Source organism: Empidonax traillii, unplaced genomic scaffold (genome assembly GCF_003031625.1).
Source record: "Empidonax traillii isolate 1590-97213 ecotype Southwest subspecies unplaced genomic scaffold, ASM303162v1 scaffold196:size3368384, whole genome shotgun sequence".
In the NCBI taxonomy this organism is placed as follows: Eukaryota; Metazoa; Chordata; class Aves; order Passeriformes; family Tyrannidae; genus Empidonax; species Empidonax traillii.
Window position 1 is genome coordinate 115,015 of NW_020955389.1, and position 19,898 is coordinate 134,912.

Consider the following 19,898-nt stretch of genomic DNA (forward strand, 5'->3'; position numbering starts at 1 on the left):
TCAACTCTAGACAAAGCTGCAGCTTTATTGCCACATCTTGTGTCAACTGTACTGAAGTGTTTCAGGTGGCAGCTGATGGATTTTCACAAAGTAAGTATGCACACTCCAATAACGAACTTTAAGTGTTCAAGTATCCAACAGCAGATGGAAAAGCCAAAGTTTGAATCTTTTAAATGAGCAAGTAATCATACTGAAAGTATTTGTCAGCTTGTCACTGGGAATTTTTGGAGTTGTTTACAGAAAGGGCAAGAAAGCACAAAAAAAAAGTAGAGCTCTTGGATTAATTTACTTTTCTGTTCTAGTGTGCACTCAATTTGTCCATTGGGGACTTGATCCAAAAGCAAAATCAAGTTTAGGACCGTCCCTGTAAGTTTAAGGACAAAAAGATGGGTTTAATTTTTTTCAGAATTTCAACCCTTTGGAGCTCTCTTCCCTCTACACCTTATATTTGGTAGTTATATTGCCAAGCAGCATCAGTCACAACTTTAGTTGTCCTACAATCATGAAACTTGCATGAAAAAAAGTTAATGACAAAATAAATGTATTCCATATTGCTTAAAAAATTTACAAAAAACATGTAACAATACACAATTCTGGAAAAAGTTGTTTTGTTGCTGCAGGGTCTGACGCCAGGAAAAAGGGCAACACACATAATATCCTGAAAGAACAAGGTAATTGAATAAACCCACCCTCTTTTACAATGGTGCAGATTACTTCATCCACGATGGTCTTGAAAATGAGTTTAACTCTATAGATAACTACGTTCTTCACAACAAAAGGAATGAAAATGAGAGGAAAGCATTATTGTTCACCAAACAGAAACCAAACAAAAACCAGCAGAAGGGCTAGCACAGAAAGAATGGTTAATCTCACATTTCTAAAAGGGTATTACAAACAAAGCATGGTGAACAACAAAAATAAAGGATTAAAAAAAAAAAGGAAGATATAAAAGTGCTTAATGGTGTTCTTTTAAATATTTACTTTGCTGCTATTTGGAGAATAATTTGTTCCATTTAGTAGCATTGGGCTCAAAGGACCGCTTTAATCCAGAGAGATTAATTATAGCCTTTGGAGTTATAAACACAATTTGGGAAGTGAAGCAGAGAAGAGGAGAGAGACTCCTCTCATGCTGGTGATTAACAAGTTTATGTGCTTTGGGGCTACATTGCACAGGCTGTGACCCTGCTACACCTGTACACTGCAGGCAGAACACTGCACAGGGTACCCATGAATTGAGGAAAAAAAGCCCCCAGGATATCCAGGGAAGATGCTATCCTAGCCTACAGTGTCGTTATAGGCAACTAAGATACTTCTCAGGTGTCCTTCACCAAAATACAAGTTCACTGGCACATTACGAAGACATCATCTGATCTCACTTTACTACCTCCATCAGAAACGAGTCGTCATGCTGAGACAAGCAGGAGGCATGAGACCCCATCCACACTGCCTTAAAACCTCTCACATGCTTTCACATAATTCTCCATCTGCTCATTGCTCTGTCCCACACCAGGAGACGCAGGGACAAGCAACACTAGCAAGGAAAGGCTGGAAGCAATCTTACCTAGCAAGGGGTTGGCTGCTCCCTCCTCTGAGCTCTCCTCAGCCCCCTCCTCCCCCAAGCCAGAGGTGGCCGAGTCCTCTGGGGCGGATGCGGAGCCGGGGGTGCTAGGCCCGCTGACGGACCCCAAGTCACCTTCCTCACTGCTGGAGCCATAGCGGTCAGGCTGGGCAGCCGTCCCACCCTCACTGCAGCTCCTCCGCTCCTTGCGGTGCACCCGCGAGTGCAGCACCATTTGGTGGTAGGTGCGGAAGATCTTCCCACACTCAAAGCACTCGGTGGACTTGTTCTGGGCAGCCCGCCGGCTCTGCCGTGAGGCAGGGCGGTAGTCCAGATCCCCCTGGGCGAGCGGGCAGCTCTCCCCTGGTGGGGCAGTGCTGGTTTTCTCTGGGCGCCCACTGGTGCAGCTCTTCTTCTTGGGGTTGCTGGGCGAGTCCTGGTCTCGCTTGCGCTTCTCCTGGTTGACAAGGATATACTCCCTCTTATCCTTGTCGTAAGTCACGTCCGCATCTGCCAGGGCCTCGTCCCATCCCACATACTTCACATACTCCGAGGGCTCCACTACTTTTCCTTTGGTGGCCAGTTGCCAAGCTTGGTAGCTACTGACCGGATCCAGCTCGGCTACTCTTTTCCCAGGCTGTCCTCTTGTAACTCTATCCAGCGCTACAGATGGCCGTAGATTGAGACACTGTAAGAAAAACTGCTTCGTTACTGAAGAGCTCAGGCTCCCATCAGCCAAGCCCTCAGCTTTATCCCTGGTGCTGCCCGGCTGCACCCGGTAGTGAACAACGTTATGCGCTTTCAGGCTTTCCATATTTGTAAACAGATTTCCACACTTGGTGCAAACTTCATACAGAGATAGGCCTGTCACAATTGTCTCCTCTTGTATCACGTCATTGATAGTGGCTATGAGCTCCAACTCATTTTTTGGTTTGTTTTTGCTCCCAGACCTGGGGCCGTGCGACTTCATGTGGTTTTTGAGAAACCAGGGCTCTTTGAATCTCCTGCCACAAATATGGCACCCGTGATCAAATGAGCCCCTGTGCTTTTTCATGTGAGCTTTCAGGAACCAGGTTTGACTAAAGGCCTGACCGCAGACTTCACATGGAAACTCGCCCGCACTCAGCTCACTCTTGCAGTTCTCAGTGTAGGCCTCCCCATTGGGGACCTGAGCTGTTATATGGTCCTTCTCTATGTGGTTTAACAGCGTCTCCTCCCTCAGGGTCATATAGCTGCACAACCTGCACTTGAACGGTTTGTGGACCTGGTGCAGGTGCTGCTCCAGGTCCTTCTTCCTTTCAAATTTGTTTTTGCAGAAGGTGCACTGGTAAGAGGTCAGCTTGCCATCCTCCTCGACCGGCGCTGTCTCTGTGACCTCCTTCTTGCTGCTTCTCAACAAGATCTTGCTGCTATCGACCTGAGCAGTACCATTCAAGATCTTGTTGCAGGCAGACGTACTTTTAGTGGGGCTGGTGCACCCGCCAAGGCCCTCTGAAACGCCCATCTCCCCCAGCTGCGCCTCTCCCATCTCCACCTCATGTCCCTGACTTAAAGTGCCTGTCCTGTGACTACGGATGTGAATCTTCAGGTTGCCCTTTTGGGAAGCTCTATGATCGCAGTAAGGGCATTTGTAGGGCTTCTCACCCGTGTGCTTCCTCATGTGCTGCGACAGGGAGCTCTGAAAAGGGAAACTTTTACCGCAGATGCAACAGCTGTGGCACATGGTCTTGTCAGCATCCATGTCGTTCTTGCTGAGCTTGCCAGGGCTGGAGGACCTCCGTAACTCCATTTCTGCCGCTCTGCTACGATCCATCTGTATTACTGCAACAACGGGTAAGCGGGGCAGGAGCCCGAAAGCATGTCTGGCAGCAGAGGAGGGCTGGACCGCGTTTTCAATCATACGGTTCTGCAGAGAAGTGTTTTTACTGCTTCATTCTCAGGGTAACGTTTCTCCTTTCAGGTGCTCAGGAGAGTCCAAAGTGACAATTTCCCTCCCTGTGCTCTGCAAAAAGATGGCATGGATCACCTGAAACAAGAACAAAATCATACAAATGTACAGATTCTTAAATATATTCAAATATATTCAGGTTTTTAATTCAACAATTCCATCGCTTGCCCTGCACTCAGAAGCACACCATACGACAATTTACTGCACCAAAAAGCAGCAGCGTCTCCTTCTGCTGATATCCCAGACTTCAATGACAAGCGTAATTACTAAATAAGTAAAATCCATAAAACAGGAAACATTCATTTCCATACACTAGCATCACAGCGTCTTGAATGAAGCGCAACCTTTAAAAACATTTTTTTGTTTTAAAACCAGGCAGAAGTGGCTAAAAATACTCCTCAAACGAGGAAAACATTTCTTGAAGAGGTTATTACCCTTTAAATCTGTGGCTTTACCATCATGTGTAATTTCATGTAAAATACTCACTTGCCAAAGATAAAAGGCTTTCCTAGAGACTTTAGCAAGTATCATATTCCTACTGGCAACTACATTACTTTGCGTCTAAGACGGCCCTGCTGTGCTTGATGTGGCATGCACAGAGCAGGCGCAGAGGCTGAGGATGCTCAGTACTTTGATTAGAGAGCAAACAAGAATTCAGAGCCTGACAAAGCATTCACGAAAACTAAAAGTTACTTCCTGAGGGACAATGAATAGGAAAAAAAAACCCTTCAAGGGTAAAATTTAGCCTCAAATAATATGATAATGTGTGTAGGTATCAAATTACCTTAAAAGTCAGTGATTTATGTCAACAGGACATACAGGAAATCACAGCACCACCCACCTCAGTGAAACAGAATCTTAACCATAAACAAACAAACAAAACAAGAAACAACTCTGATTAACAGATTATTAGAGATTTAAATGTTTTTGTATCCTGTCATGACTACATGTGAGACTCAGTATCCGCCTCAGTGGAAGATGAAACACATCAGAAATTCTCCACCTTACATACTGCAAAAACCAATGGTCAAGATCCCCATAGATTGTTTCTTTTCCAATTACAGCAGTGTAAAACAATCTTCCCACCCTCAACCCCCCCTCATTAAGGGCTACAAACACCACATGACTAAGATCAAAGAACACAGCACTCTCTAATGAAGAGAACCGATCTATTGCCACATTAAGAAAACATCAGCTTCTTAAAATGTAGATAAAAATATGCAGAGCATTAACAAGACCATATATTCACATATCCATCACTTAACATCTATGAGTCAACAAAGAGCTACAGATCTACAACTGTAAATTTTAAGATTTCTCACTGTATTTACCTTTGAGTTTCTTCAATACGTAAATAGTCTAACCACATCACCAGCATGAGCTTAATAAAAAGCAAGGTAAGACTGTCACAATTATCATCTCGTTACACACTAGAGAACAACTTCATTACATTTAAGTTAATTTAGCCTTCTTATTTGCTACAAGACCATTCATTTCTGGGTTTGATTTTCTGCATATCTAGTATCCATTCAGCATGTTAAGAGTTATAAAACAACATCAACCCAAACTACCTTTTCCTCAGAGAGCAGTCAATAATATTTAAGGGATGATTTACAAAAGAAATTTCATTTCTTGAANAAAGGATGTCAGCCACTGAAGTTTGTACCAGGAGGTACAAACATGCCAAACAGCAAATACAAGTGAGGTTTACACTGCATATTGATGGATGAAACAAAAAAAAGCATCTTATTTATCTGACCCATAATCTAACTCTGCCAAGTAACAACCCATGTTGCCTTATAATCAAAGACTTAACCTAGAAATCATTTAATCATACAGCAGGTAACTTCTGTTCACGTATACTATCATGTTAAATGCACACAACAGCTTCTTCCCAAATGATCCATATCATTTCAGGAAAAAAAAACAGAAAGCTTTGGGAAAAGATTTTTTCAGATGTTTTATACAATGTTTTTGACATTCTTAATATTCTACAGTTCACACCAGTGAGAATGTTGCTTTTATTAGCAGGCCAACTTTTAGACTAATGACTTTTTTTTTATTTCTTTTTAAATGTAGGTCCCATTTTAACTCAACTTTCTACAGCATTTCCTGTCTGAAAGTTCAAAAGAGCTCTAAGAGCCAAACTTAGACAAGAATGCTGTACGCAGCAGTTCAAGCACATATAAATCCAAAGCTTCAGTCCCTTTGTTTACTTGGCCACAGATTCCCTGGGCTTAGTCTTGACATATTTCACTTTAATTATTTATAGCACTTTCATTAATGAAACTTAGTTATGAAAATGAGGCTATGAAGAAAGCATTACTTATAAGAAGAGTATTAGCCACTCATAGGAGATCCCCCTAGTCCTATATTAAATTAGGCCTGAGGGGGGGGGGGAAAAAGAGTTAAAAAATTAATGAATTGTTTTATTAGTCTAAAATGCTTAATGGAAGTGTTACTGTCTTCAACAAAATATTCTGAGAAAAATTGTTTTGTCTTTATTATTTATCTTGGCCAATGCACTGCAATTTGTAATTGTAGAAGTTGAAATAAAGTGTTCCTAGATTTGAATTATTTTAATTCATACACATTTAACACCCACAAAATTTCAAGTCTGATCTTCCACAGACAAAAATTCCACTGGCAGTAAGGGTGTTCAACCAACCTGAGTCTGCTTTACACAGTCTGTGGAGGTCTACCTTAGGCTTTGGTAAATCAACTGACAAACATATATGAACAACTCACAATTCCCCACTCATATCATTTGAGAGCCATTTGAAAGTAATTCTTCTAGAGGGGCTTTTTGCAGAAGAGCAAAGCCATTCTTCATTGGAAAGCAGCAAATAAAATAACAACTTCCCAAAAAGCTTCAATTCAGAGGACTGAACATAAAAATGAGGGAAAGAAACACTTGTAAAAAATCCTACTAATAGAAAATAACATTCTGGTTTAATAATTTTTTATCTCAGTATTAATTATTAAACACCAAAGATGGCACAAGGCATGGAAGATGTCAACTGGTAAAATCAAATTACACCAATTACTTTTCCATTGCAAGTAGAATCTTGCCATAGCTATTTTTGTTTCTTTCTGGCTGACTGTGATGATGATAAAAATAGTTGTATTTTGAAATAATTCCAAATTTGAAAGTATTCTAAAACAATTCTCTTTCAGCACACATGGAATGCAGCCACCTCCAGCTACCCTCAGCCTACCAAAAGAGTTTCACATCTCAGCAGTTTCAGGTGTTAACTACTAACCTTCCACTGCTTTGGTCCAAGCTCACCCTGCAGTTCCATAGCACTAGTTTGTCACACAGAATCCACAGCAGAGTTACATCCAGCCTGCAGACTTCTCCCAGGCTGTCACAGCACAGAAATCCCCACTAGCAGAGAGGCAAGGCTTAAGGAAACGCAAGTGAATGTAAACTGTAAATTAATATGTAGTCTTTAAAAATACTGTGTGTGTTTTAATGGCACTGCAGTCTACACCAAATGCCATACAACTTCTTGGGGGTAGGGGGTGTGATATTCTGTTGTAAGGGGCATTTGAGCTAGATTAAGTTTATTTTGTTGAATTAAGAATCAGCAGTTCATGTAAGAAGCAGCTGGCCAGTATCCATGAGACATTTTCAGCCCCTTTAAAATACACTAAGGCACTTATCTTCACTGTCTGCATGCAAGTTTGGAATATAAAGCAAGATGGAAGAGAAACATGAACAAAGACCCAAAAACAGGAGGGGTGGTGTGCTGCGAAATGCCTTTGCATACCCAAATATTTTAGTTATAATGCTTGTTCATGCACCATTGCCTCACAGAGATTCTCTGCTTTGACCCACATGGGAATAAATACAAACTTTTTTTTATTCCCCTAGTCCCCTCAAAAGGAAAAATAAGATCTCCTACGTGCTTAAACCAAGCACTTGTCAGAATCTACTCTAATTTAAACATTTAGGCATCCAAACTTCTCTGGTTTCTAAAACTAACTTGGATAGAGCTCTTGGTATGAGAGAAAACACATTTTACCAAAGTGACCTGTTCTCCCCATGGAGCCCCAGAGTCTTTTCCAAGATCAGCCCTGGCTTTCCTGGTGAGGTCGTGGTAGCCTGTCCCTCCCAGCAGCTCGGCAGGTACGCTGGTGCATGGCTGCATCGTCCTCCCAGCTTCTGCAAGACCCTCACTTAGTCCTGACATTAAGTATGTGTAAAAGTACAGGGAAACAGCACTTTATGTAACACAGGAGCACCCTGAAATATCTACTACTCTTCTCTTCATGGCACACTCACATTCTGAAAAAAGACGAGGTATGTGAGGACTGTCCACAAGGTGAGACAGACTCTCTTAAGGACCTTTCACGCCTCTTGGAAAACAACTAATAAAAAGAGAAATTGAAAATAAGCAACACGCGTAAATTAGAGGGAAAAATCAGAAAAAAATTATGTAAAAGATACCATACTGGAAAAATAATTCCAAATTCATTTCTTACATAAAAATATCCTGTGCAATGAAGACAGAGGAAAACATACAAGAAAATTATTCCTCTTCCAACATACAGCAGACTATACTTTTTAAATTTCTCTTCAATTAAGCATGACTTTAAAAATCACGTTGCATAAGCTGTGTAGGTAATAAAGAAGAACACACACTCTGGGAAGCTACATAAACCTATTCAAAGAGCACAGTGTATCTTTTAAAACAAACTGCTTTCAGTCTGGGTGTATTTGAAGTCCCATCTGAAAGATAAATGCGCTGGAGAGATATCACTCTTCTAATCTCCAAGAGGTTTGAACGTACACTGCAACCACTCCATCATGTTCCTCTGCGAAAACAACAAGGACTTAAAAAAAAAAAAAACAAAACCAAAAAAAAAAAAGTGAGGCGCGATCTTGTGGAAAAAATCTTACTGAAAATTCCTTCTAGATGATGACATGATAGGACATAGCATGCAAACATATAGGTGAATTTGAGGAAGTTGTATATTTTGAGAACAGCAATCTGGAGAGAGGATCTCCTGTTCTGAGAAGGCTTGGGTTGCCCCAGAGCCAAACAGGCTTTGCCATTCAGAGGAAAGAGACCAACAGAGAGCAAAGTGCAGGAAGAGAAGGGACAAAAGACAGAGAAGTGCCCCACCAGCCTTCAAGCTCACTGAACCACAGAGACCGTTCTCCCCTTCCTTGTCTTCTCCCCAGGCTACAGATTCCATACTCCACACACATCAGCCTCACCCTACCTGCATGCCCTCCTCCTCACTTTGTGAGGGGACATGGCTTCTTCTGGACATCTGGATCCCATGGGGGTCATCAATCCATCACCCTGACTGAAGGCTCGATCCCACCATCCTCATTTAGGCACCAGTCCTACTGAAATGCCTCTTCTAGACTATATCACTAGACCATTTATGCCTTGAGCTGATAGCATCTTTCAGACTGTATCAGAGCACAGAAGAGAGACCTTATCCTTAAACAGTAAGCCTATAGCTCAATTTGCAGAAAATTCTGGCATTCTGCAACCTATAAAGGTAAAGGCAGCATAACTCTGAACTGATTTTCTTAGAGTAATCCAGACTAACCCAGTAAAAACCTATCCAAAAATCCCAAGACAGCTATAGAAGACTGTCAAATTTTCAAATGTATTCAGTTATTAAAAGCGGCAATCTTGACAACAGACCTCCTAAAGTCTGTTTAAGCCTGCCAAAACTGACACAAGACTGAAAAAGAAAAATAAAAAGCTCCTGGAAAAACAAACAAGAAATTTCTATTAGTCTATTTCCACTCAGGCTTTTTAAAATCCTTCGGCAGCATTTTGCAATAGTTTTTTGTTTCACTATTTTCTACCAGCCTTCCCCTGCTGCTGGTGAAGCTCTTCCCATTTGCAAAGTTTGCTGTCTGAACTCTGAGATATTGTTTTGAGCTTCTCCCAATAGATCATGTGTTTTTGTGTCTCTCTCCCTCCATGAGCTAATGACATTTTGCAGCAGGCTTCCGAGCAGCAGCCAGGGCTGGGAAAGCAGAGTCAGGCCTTTCTCAACCGAAGCCGCACCCTTCGCAAGGGAGAGAATATGCTGAAATAAAGGTAAAAACACAAATGTTGAAGAAGATGGAGGTAGGCATTTGCAGTGAAGTGATCGCTCTCAAAACAGAAATCAACAAAACCTCTGTAACCCAGATTTTTTCGTGGCTCCTCAAAGAGGCAGTTCGAGAGCAAGGCAGAGTGGGAGGGAGTTTGCTTTCACACTGCTACGGAATATGTTGAGAAACACAAAGCTGTCACCCACTCAGTACATATTTTGTGTTTTACTATACTGTGCGTGTTTGTCTTCTGAGAGACAAAGAAATGTACTTTACTAGTTACACTGTAGTATTCTAAGCAATGAATTGAAATGTATCATTAACATCCAGGACAAGCTTTATCTTGCTACCAAAACAAAGGGACTATTCTTTGAACAAATTGAGGGGGAAAATCCCATAATGACAATGAAGAGTTCCTCTCCCTAAAAACTGTGCTGCACAAGAGTAACAATTACAGGCTTATATTCTACAGACTGAGGTTGCAAATGGCTGCATGAAGCAACGCATTCACTATTGGGAGAGTAAGTACCATTGATGACAAGGCCTTGGGGCTTCTGCTGTTCACAGACCAATCAATAATCCATTATGAACAAACTACATTTCCCCTCTAATATGAAGAAATGAATAAAAGGGAACCAGTAACACTAGTACTTTCATGGTCAAAAAAAAAACAATGCAGAAATCACAGAATGCCATCACAAGACTTAAAACTAGACAGAACTACCCACAATAATCCTTTATTTTACAGTAGTCGCTGGAGACCACTACATTATATTAAAAAAAAAAAAAGGCACTTATATTAAAGGCAAGATTTTTTCAAGTCTACTTATTTTGGCTGCAGGACAAAACAAAAAGCAAAAAGCAACATTAATCTTTCAAGGCAAGGGGGAGAAAACGAACTAACTTCACCCAAACATCTACCAGCTTGCTTCAAACTATTTTCTAATGCAACATAAATAAGAACTCCTAATTAGAAATAACTGTCCAAATGTGACTGGTCAACCATAACAAGACTTTAATGCAGCAGCTGCATTACCATCCAGACATGAGGCCCTGAAACTGTTGTTCTCCCATTGTCATTGTCACATGCTACAATACAATCAAGAGAGGATCCATTTAAGCAGCACAACCATAGCAAAGCTCAGCATCCTCAGTTCAATTCCTATCTAGACCTCTCAACGCAGCACCAGAAGGCAATAGAGGAGAAAAGTTCTCTTGAAAAATTACAGATAAAGTCCTTAGATTTAAAAAAAAAAAAAAAAAAAAAAAAAAAAAAAAAAAAAAAAAAAAAAAAAAAAAAAAAAAAAAAAAAAAAAAAAAAAAAAAAAAAAAAAAAAAAAAAAAAAAAAAAAAAAAAAAAAAAAAAAAAAAAAAAAAAAAAAAAAAAAAAAAAAAAAAAAAAAAAAGAGAGAGAGAGAAAGAAAAAAGTTACTGCGGTTTTTTTTATGAGTAACAGTAAATTAGACCCAAAGGAAACACTGAGACTGATATTACCAATGCATAAGGCAGTCTATGTCCTTTTTCTGAAATGTAAAGACTAGTAGTTAAAGTTGACCTTGCGGGGTGGGGGGCTAGCGAGAATGAATGCACAATGTGATTATTGATCAGTCCTAGAAAAGCCAAGAACTGCACTAGTGCAGATGTGATTTTTCTTTTCCTAGGGTCATTAATGATATATATTGGCAAGTCAAAAGCTCTTATTTTGACAAGCTGTAAGAGTATCATTAATTCTGAAAATAAGCTTCATCTTAGGTTCAAAAAAACACCCCAAAACTCTTAACATAAAAAAAAATAAAGAAAATAAAATTAAAGAAAACCATCAAACAATCAAAAACAAAAAACACAACCAATAAAAAAAAGAGCCTCCATTTTACTTCATGTAACAGTAATCTTTTCCTATTTGGCCACACCCACCACAGGAGTTACTTTAGTGGCTTACCATTCCCCAAGACTAAGAATTAAAAATTGAAGAAAAGCTTACAGTTCTGATAGTTTCAAACCAAACAGTCAGTTACAAGCAAAGTCACCTCAATACTGTGTATTACCTCCTTATTCAAATCGATGGCATTGATGCTGTCTATTCATGCATGTCTATGGAGATGCATATATATATGGGCAGCACAGTATTTTCCCAGCACCCAATAGTGCTTTTATATTTAATGATCTTGTTAGGGTTTCCACTGCAGACCAATTTACACGGAGTTGTAACATGACCATCTTCAGTGTGGGGGCTGATTTCAAACTGTATGGGCAGGGTATTTTCCTCCCAGTATGCTCTGTTATGGGCTCAGTTTGTATCTTCAAATGGTAACATGCAGGAGTGCAGTGCATCACACACCCAGACACACACACACCCCTTCTTGCTGCCTCTTTCATCTGCCCCGTCAATGCAACCTACACACAAACCACATCCTCACAGCTGCCATAAGTGCACACAGTGCCATGAAATCAATTTGTATCAATTCAGAAGCTGTACCACTAGCTAAAACTGGAATGCCTTTGTGCTGTGTAAATCAAGACCTGAATACAAGAAAAACACAAGCATAATTAAAAGTAAACATTTTGAATTGCTGATTTCCTACCCCAGCAAAAGTTACGCAGCAGCCTTGTCCTAAGTGCCCAAATTCCACTCTTGACACAACTAACAATTACACCATTAAGGAACAAACTTCAGTGCTTTAGTAGATTCATACAGCGCTGTAACAACTTGTCCGTGGCAGACCTCAAATGCAAAAAGTTGTATGTTTAATACCAAGCAAGTTTACTAGCTACAGCTATGTGTTCATCAGGTCAATGGAAGGTAAATATTATTTCTATGGGACACTGTTAAAAAACAGGCTGTGTGGAGAATTAAGAAATTCAAGGTAATAAATTAATTTCACTCATACCTAATTTATCCTGCTGCTCAAATTGCTACAATAAAATCATTACCTTATAAATGTAAGTGTTGCCAAGCGTTAACCTGTTAACAGACTTAGAATTACAGCACTGTGCTTTGATTAACTACTAACGTCTTACTGTAACAAAAAATTATTTCTGAAGTAATACCAGCAAGTTGTTTACTTACTTTTCCCCCCTCCACACTATTATAAAGGAATTGTAAAGCAGTGAGAGAAGAAAGAGCAAAAAGACTGCATTAAAAAAAAGAGGGGGGGGGGGGAAGGTGGGGGAGGAGTGGGACAGAAGGAGAAAAAGCAGAGGGAAAATGCAGAGGAACTGTGCCCTGAAATACAGGAAGGTATAATCATATGCAATAAGCCATAAAAGCATTCTGTTAAACATTACCTTCTGAGATAGCACTGCTTAACTCTGAGAAGCAACACAAAACTCACAAAACACACACCACCAAAACCTCATTTGCAGATGTTGGGTTGCTTTTTTTGTGTGTGTATATATATGTATAGACGTCAATATATAAATATATTTCACTGTAAGCTCTTGTAAAGCAGAAAACAGTATGGACGAGCTCTATTTTAGGAAGCTTTCTTAAACGTTTAAGAACTTAAGCAGGTAATTCATTAAGACTTTCAATCACACTTTTTCCACTCTCTGCAACATTTCTGAATGTCAAGTATTCAGACTATGCCCAGGCCCAAGCAAAGACACTTCACTTCAGGGATCTCAAACCAGCCAAGCTGAAGCTTGTTCTACACCACCTGAGACTCAGGAGATACTGTGTTGCTTAAACTGCACACAGCTTTGGCTCCGTAACACCAGTCCCAAACTCGCAGAGGACACTGCTGAAGGCCAATCTCTGGATAGACAGTGTCTCAGATATGCCTTCATTTCACTTTCTTTACGCTAAGGTACACAGTACCTCTCAAGATCGATTCATCCACAAGCGTAATTTGTGATAATGAACATGTAATAAGACTCCTAGCTGCTAGTAGTTTAAAAAAAGGATCACAAGTTCCTAAGTTCACCAGCAATGTTAAAGATGAGATGATGTCAGTTGTTGCTTCATTACTTCAACAATTCGTTTTGGAGTTTTCTGCAGTACAAATCAAACTTTGAAATATACTGAATCATGTACTGGCCTGTCACTGTCAGCATAGAAAAGCAAATAGATATAGCCAGTACAATAAAAGTGACATTACCATAAAGCATGAGTTGACTTGTACACTAAAGTAACTACTTTTCTCCTCATTTATCTACCTTTTTAAACACAAAGGGAAGAAGGCAATAGTCATGTATGTCAAATAAATACAAAGCACAAGATGACTTTTTCTGGATTTCAAAGCTTCCAGGCAGGAGAAAAGAAACTAAACCTAAAATCAAATCTTTCTGCTGTCAGTTGGTCTGGCTTATTTTGGTATGAAGTGCTGAACTATCTCTGTGGAACATCACCGCAATGTATCATGCGAAGATACAAACATTCCATCCAATCCTTATAAATAAAATTTCAAGTCACATTTTACCAATCCTGTTAACCTTGCTCTCACTATGGCACAGTGTAAAGCATGCTTCAGAATCTCACAAGTCAGGACATTGTGGAATCACAAGATAAACCCCAATAACTCGGTTCTGAACTACTCTGAACATGTACTTCCCCTCTCTTTGACATTTAATCAAAGGCTTTGAGTTTTTGGGCCCCTCCCTCACCTACAGTGTATAAAGTCATTTTCCCAGAACTCCAGAGACAGAAATTTACCGAAGTGCAGAAAATCATTCTGTTGTTACGTTCTCTATGAAAAAGAAAGGCCTGGATGAACATCTATCCACAAAACCATTCACTGCTCACTGCTGGCTTTGGGAACAGGAAGGCAGAATTTAGAGCACAAAAAAGGCAAAGGAACAAAAACCATCCCTACTTAGATACTCTTGATAACAGCCTCAACACACAAATGCTGAGCAACTACTTCAAAACAAAACAAAACCTCTGAAATTATCACTCACAGGATAGCAAGCAAGCAAGCCTGCAAGGAAGAAAGGTCTGTTGCACAGGCTGCTGCCAGTTTATTTATTTTTCCATACAACTACAACTTGCAAGACAAATCTATGAACTGGTAGGAGAAACAGGAATTACATACACTGAGAACATAAATCTGCTTGCATCACAAAATACTATAGTTAAACTTTATTACCCCTTTCAAATAAATGAGTCTATGTACCACATTTACACACCAAGACCCTCTCCTCTCACACTCTTCATAACAGAGAACTCAATACACCCTCATTACTATCCATGTGTCACTTCATTTCCACCGCAGCCCATGTCCCTGTGCAGTCCACTCCCACCCACACCACTTCAGTGGCACTGACCTCCTTACTGCTACTCTCATACCTGGCTCCACCCCACCTTCGTCACCACTACGCCTCCAAGCCCCGGCTATCCCCGCACACTGCCTGCCTGTCAGATCCCTTCTGGATCACCTGCAGCCGGCTGCCAGGCACACCATCCCTTCCCCAGCTACTGCTATTCCGCAGATGTAGTTTAAAAGCCACTTCGTTTCCCCACTCTTCCCTTTCTGCCTGCCTGCTCTTCAGCTCTGCTTTCTCAGTTTTCCCCAAACTTCTGCTTCTTCCATAAGCACCTTCACCTTCTCTTTCTCCCAAACCTGTTTGGGCCCTTCATGACTAATTCTTCCATTTGGGCCCTCCCTCTTTAGCAATGGCTTCAGTCCCTGCTCACTGGCTCCTTCCTTGTCAGGACATTTCAGCACAGTCTGAACTGGCTCCTCCTTCCCCTTTCTGTCGTCCTCCCTAGGAGATGGCCACTCTTCAGGTTTTTATATCATCAGTTACAACAGAGGCATTTGCAGCCACTGAGCTTGGAACTTGTTCCCATCTGTCTATTCAGTAACTGCCGCTCTCCCAAAAATCAAAGGATGCCAACACCTGTGTCAAATGCCTCACCTGTTCAAGCGACATTCCTCTTCTTCAAGGACCCACACAGTTCCACCTGCTGCCCACCTCTTTTGTTTAGGCAGCGAATCACTCTCCCTAAGACATCTTTTATACAGGTTTCCCACTTTCCCACTTTCAACTTCATTTCCTGAAACCACATTTAGAACTGTTTTTTTATTGTATTTTGTTATATTTCATTATATTTTTCCTTCGTTCTTAAAAGCATATTTTCCACAAGTGACTCAAAAGTATTTTCCAAAATTAAATCCATCACTCAGTTTTGTTGGGTTTTTCCCCCTAATGTGTAATATGTGCACTAGGTATTGCTATGTTCTAATTGGTATGTATATTCCTCAAGGCAGGGACTTGGGATCCTTAATACGCACTCTTTTAAGTACTTTTATACAGTGCCAAATGTTCCAACTTCAAATAATTTCTAAGAGCAAATTATCATTATAAAGTCAAGATTCACCTTTTCAAAGAGTCTAAGTCCCTCTTTTCATCAGAGGCACAGAGAGAAGTTGAGAAATAGCTTCTTTCCCATAAGCCCCAAAAGTAAACTAATCCCCTTTTCTGCCTAGCCAGAGTTCATCTCTTGGTTAACCAAAACGACCATCAGAGAGTAAAGAAGCTAACAAGGCATAAATCACACATAACTAACCTCTAGCCTCTCTGAAACCCAGATTTCCAGCCAGTGTTATGTATTTACTGGATATACAACAAGCAAGAAAAATAAGGACAAATAAAATTCAAGTGCCACACTTCTCTCCATTTCTTCACAAGGAACTGGAAAAAATGTGAGTTATGCAGAAAATCAAATTAAAGTGTAAGATCCTTAATGGTGAGGTACTCTTCTTACAGGGGTTAGTCTCTTTCTACACCTGGAACTGTAAGTATGATATGAAAGCTTTCCAAACTCACTTTCCTCCAGAATGTGCATGCTGCTTTATATCACACATTCTACCATTCTGCAAACAGAAGTCTACTCCTTTACCCCTCAGGGCAATGCTGAAGCAAGTGGATTTTCCAACAGAGAAGCACAACGTAACTGTGAATCTTTAACTCCGAGAGCAGAATTTGAGCCACACTGCTAAATCCTTAAACCTGTTACACAACAAATAAGCATGGATTACAGCATGGGTGGTTCATTATGGGATGTTTTGTGATGCTATTCCTAACACACAAACACCATTTGTCTTGGCCACACACATAAAGACCATTCTCCTATTTTTTGTTACGCATCTTTATCATCACTTTCACTTCTCTGCATCTCACCCATTTATTACCCACCTACTACCTATTTAATATACTTTTACATTCTAGACAGTGCTAAATAATCATGATATAACACCACAGTATTATACTCGCTCCGTATATAAACAGTGCATGCTACAGTTATTTGACACTTCTTACTACCAAAACAAACCAATTATATCTATATATTATCTTTAGTACTCCATGGCTACTCCACTTGCAGCACTAAACAGAGAACATACAAATAAAAAGAAGCAATCTATGCTGAGGAGGTTCATATTTCAGTAGAAATATCAAGCAAAAGTTATAGAAAATGTCTGACTAAAAGCACATTTTTAGGCAGATGTAACCTAATTTTGGCAGGTTTACAATAGTCAGCTACAATGTTTGCTAATACTTTAGAGGATTTGGAATTTTTTTTTTAACAGGTTTAGATAAGCACACCCCTATTTACTTCCTTAGGTAATGGGTATGTTTCTCAAAGCCACTGTTTATAATCTGAATTTTTCTCACAAGAAAAAACTTGCCATATATATAAAATAAAAAAAAATAAAAAAAAAAAAAGCAAGCCTCACAACCTGACTAGCAGTAAAAAGCACAATCTTGGAGGAAAAACCCACATAGCATTATTACTACATGGGGTCAAAAGTACACCACCTTATCTATAATCAAGCATTTTCTAAACATAAGGAAACCTTTTTCATTAAATCCTTGTATCAGGCTTGTAATAAAGCATGACAACTCCTTTCAACGTCACAACTCTGAAAATACAGCTTTACAATCAAATGTATCGTTCCTCATTCTGTCACACTTCTCTACTGACGGGCTTTCAAGTGTCTCCTAAACTTCCCACGTGTGATTGATTCAATTTAAAAGTCAAGGTGTTACTTAAAAACTATAACCAAAACCAGGTTTGGATAAAACTTGCATAGAAAACACAATAAAAATTATTATTTTAGTACTGCCAACTCAGAACACTAAATCTCATGGGTCAGCACTAAAATATCATGATATATCCATAAACTTCAGAGAGGCTTTTGAACATAACTTAGCTGTGGATTTTCTTATTTGTCTTTTGAGCTTTTACAGTATACTCAGTCATATCTCAAGCTTCTTCCAACGACGACAAAATCAAGGAAATTTTTGTTTTCCAAAGCTTACATCTTCTGTTTGGGAACCACTGGAGTATAGAAAAAGAGGTTTTGATCACTATGGAAATGATCCCTACCATCTCCACTGACAAAACTGTTACATGGGAACACCATAACTGAAGCAAACAGATGCGGTATTCCTTTGGTCTGCTGCTTCACTCAAAAAATACTCCTCAGAAGGCTACAAGAGCTTACCTATAAACATGCAACACAGGGGGACAGAAAAATACCTGCACATATGCATTCAGTGGATGGCCAGTCAGATGTACAGACCATACACAGTCTCCACTAACTTCACAGCATTTACAAGTAATCAAAAAACTAGGCAAAAGAAAGCAAACTACTTTATTTTGTTTGGAAAAAAGTAATATTTTATTAGGTATATAACATTTGAGATCTAGGTTCGTAAGTATTTTCTGTAATGCTTTTGACTAGATGTAACAAAATTAAGAACACTAAAGATAAAATACAGTGTTAAAAAACCATTATTTTGTTGAGGCTATATAAAAATCTAGATAACCCATTGACAGAGATCTAGTGCAATATACTGCTTAGGCCAGCTAAATCTGCCAGGTGCCTTCTGGTGCAAATGTGGCACAAATATTGCAAAACCTTTGAATGGCTTTAAAATACCTCAATCTATAGCCCTGCATACAGGTAGAATAAATGGTGACACCACCATTGTAAGACAAATAGCTCTAAGGGAGCAGACAAAACCCACTGTGTCTCACTAGGTTTGTCATTTGCAAAACTGTCATTTGCAGCTGCAGCATCTGCTAACAACGAAACCAGGGAGAGGAAAAGATTAGGTTGTTTCAACACAAACTATTACATATTCCATAAAAGAGAAGTCAACAGACCCGCCCTCTGAGACACAGCAATAATGCTGGAAAATAAGGTCTAGAATAGCATCTGTTTCACCATTTATTCTCCAGCATATTATCAACTTTAACCTTGTGAAGACAACATTCCTCCATATGCTTCAGACAACAAACCGAAAAGGGTGGTCTCACCCCTCTATCTAGATTCTTCCTCACACTGTCTTCTAAATAACTGGACGAACAGAGGCTGGTCCAGACTCTGAAGTGGTGTTTTGCCACCATGTGGCCCCATCACTGGTCAACACGGTACCTCTTGCATGAGAAAACACCTCTTTGGGAACCCTGTTATGGCAGTTTAATACAGCTCATTTAATCAACAATTTTCTCTCATCTCAGGGCTTGCAGAAAGACTGCTATCTTACAAGAAGTTTAGAAGACTCAAGGCTTTGATTACAAATTGTGAGTCAAATTCTGAGTCAGACAGGTGTCTCTCCTGACTTACCACCATGACTTTAGTGGAGTCACTGCACACCTACGCCCACACGAGAAGGGAGACACCAAGCCTTCAGTTTTTGTTAAGTGCAAGGCTAATATTTATCTTCCTTATACATGTGGAATTATTTCATTTTGCACCAGAATTCTTTTTAAGCCTTGCCTGAGCCTAGAAGGTGCAGATCAACTGGAAACCAAGGCATCCAAAATTTCAAGAAAGTCCCAATTCACCTAGAATCTCACCACCATCTAACCAATTCAAATGAGGATCAGTATTTGCAAATGGACAAACTCCTGAATGAAAAGCCCATGCAGGGCTAAGAAACCAAAAAGACACAGACATCACCTCTAGCTTAGTCACTGAGCTGCAAACTGGTCAAATTGGGAGAGTTCCCCAGGAGGAGTTACCACCAAAGGTTTGTCCTACTTCTCATGCTCCTTCTCCAAGCAGCTGCTACCAAGCACTGTCAGAGATAAGATACAGGATGCAGCAGATGAACCTTCAACCTGATCCAGTTCAGACACTCTTATGTTCCCACAACTATTAATAACAAATCTCAAGCCAACTCCTACCGTACAAGAAAAAGGTGAAGGCCTTCCTGCATTCAGATCTTACAGCTCAGCCACCTCCCGTTGAAGGGTGGGGAATCACTTTTATGTGGCCGCAGAATTTTAGAGCAAGTCTTATCTTTCACGTCAAGTTGCAAAACAGCTGGCGCTGCAGCCACCCAGCACAGAGCCACCATCTCCAGCAGAG

The 19,898-nt window shown here is 40.1% G+C and overlaps 1 protein-coding gene across 2 annotated transcripts in view; it reads right to left on the reverse strand.

Annotated features, from left to right (window-relative positions):
* ZNF516 (zinc finger protein 516) overlaps positions 1 to 19,898 on the reverse strand; it is a 98,131-nt gene that overhangs the window by 52,547 nt on the left and 25,686 nt on the right. For both annotated transcript variants that reach the window (XM_027886885.1, XM_027886886.1), the window contains exon 2: positions 1,562 to 3,584. In XM_027886885.1, the coding sequence (XP_027742686.1) occupies positions 1,562 to 3,458 (1,897 nt within the window). In that variant the 5' untranslated portion in view covers positions 3,459 to 3,584. The remainder of the gene's footprint in view (positions 1 to 1,561; positions 3,585 to 19,898) is intronic.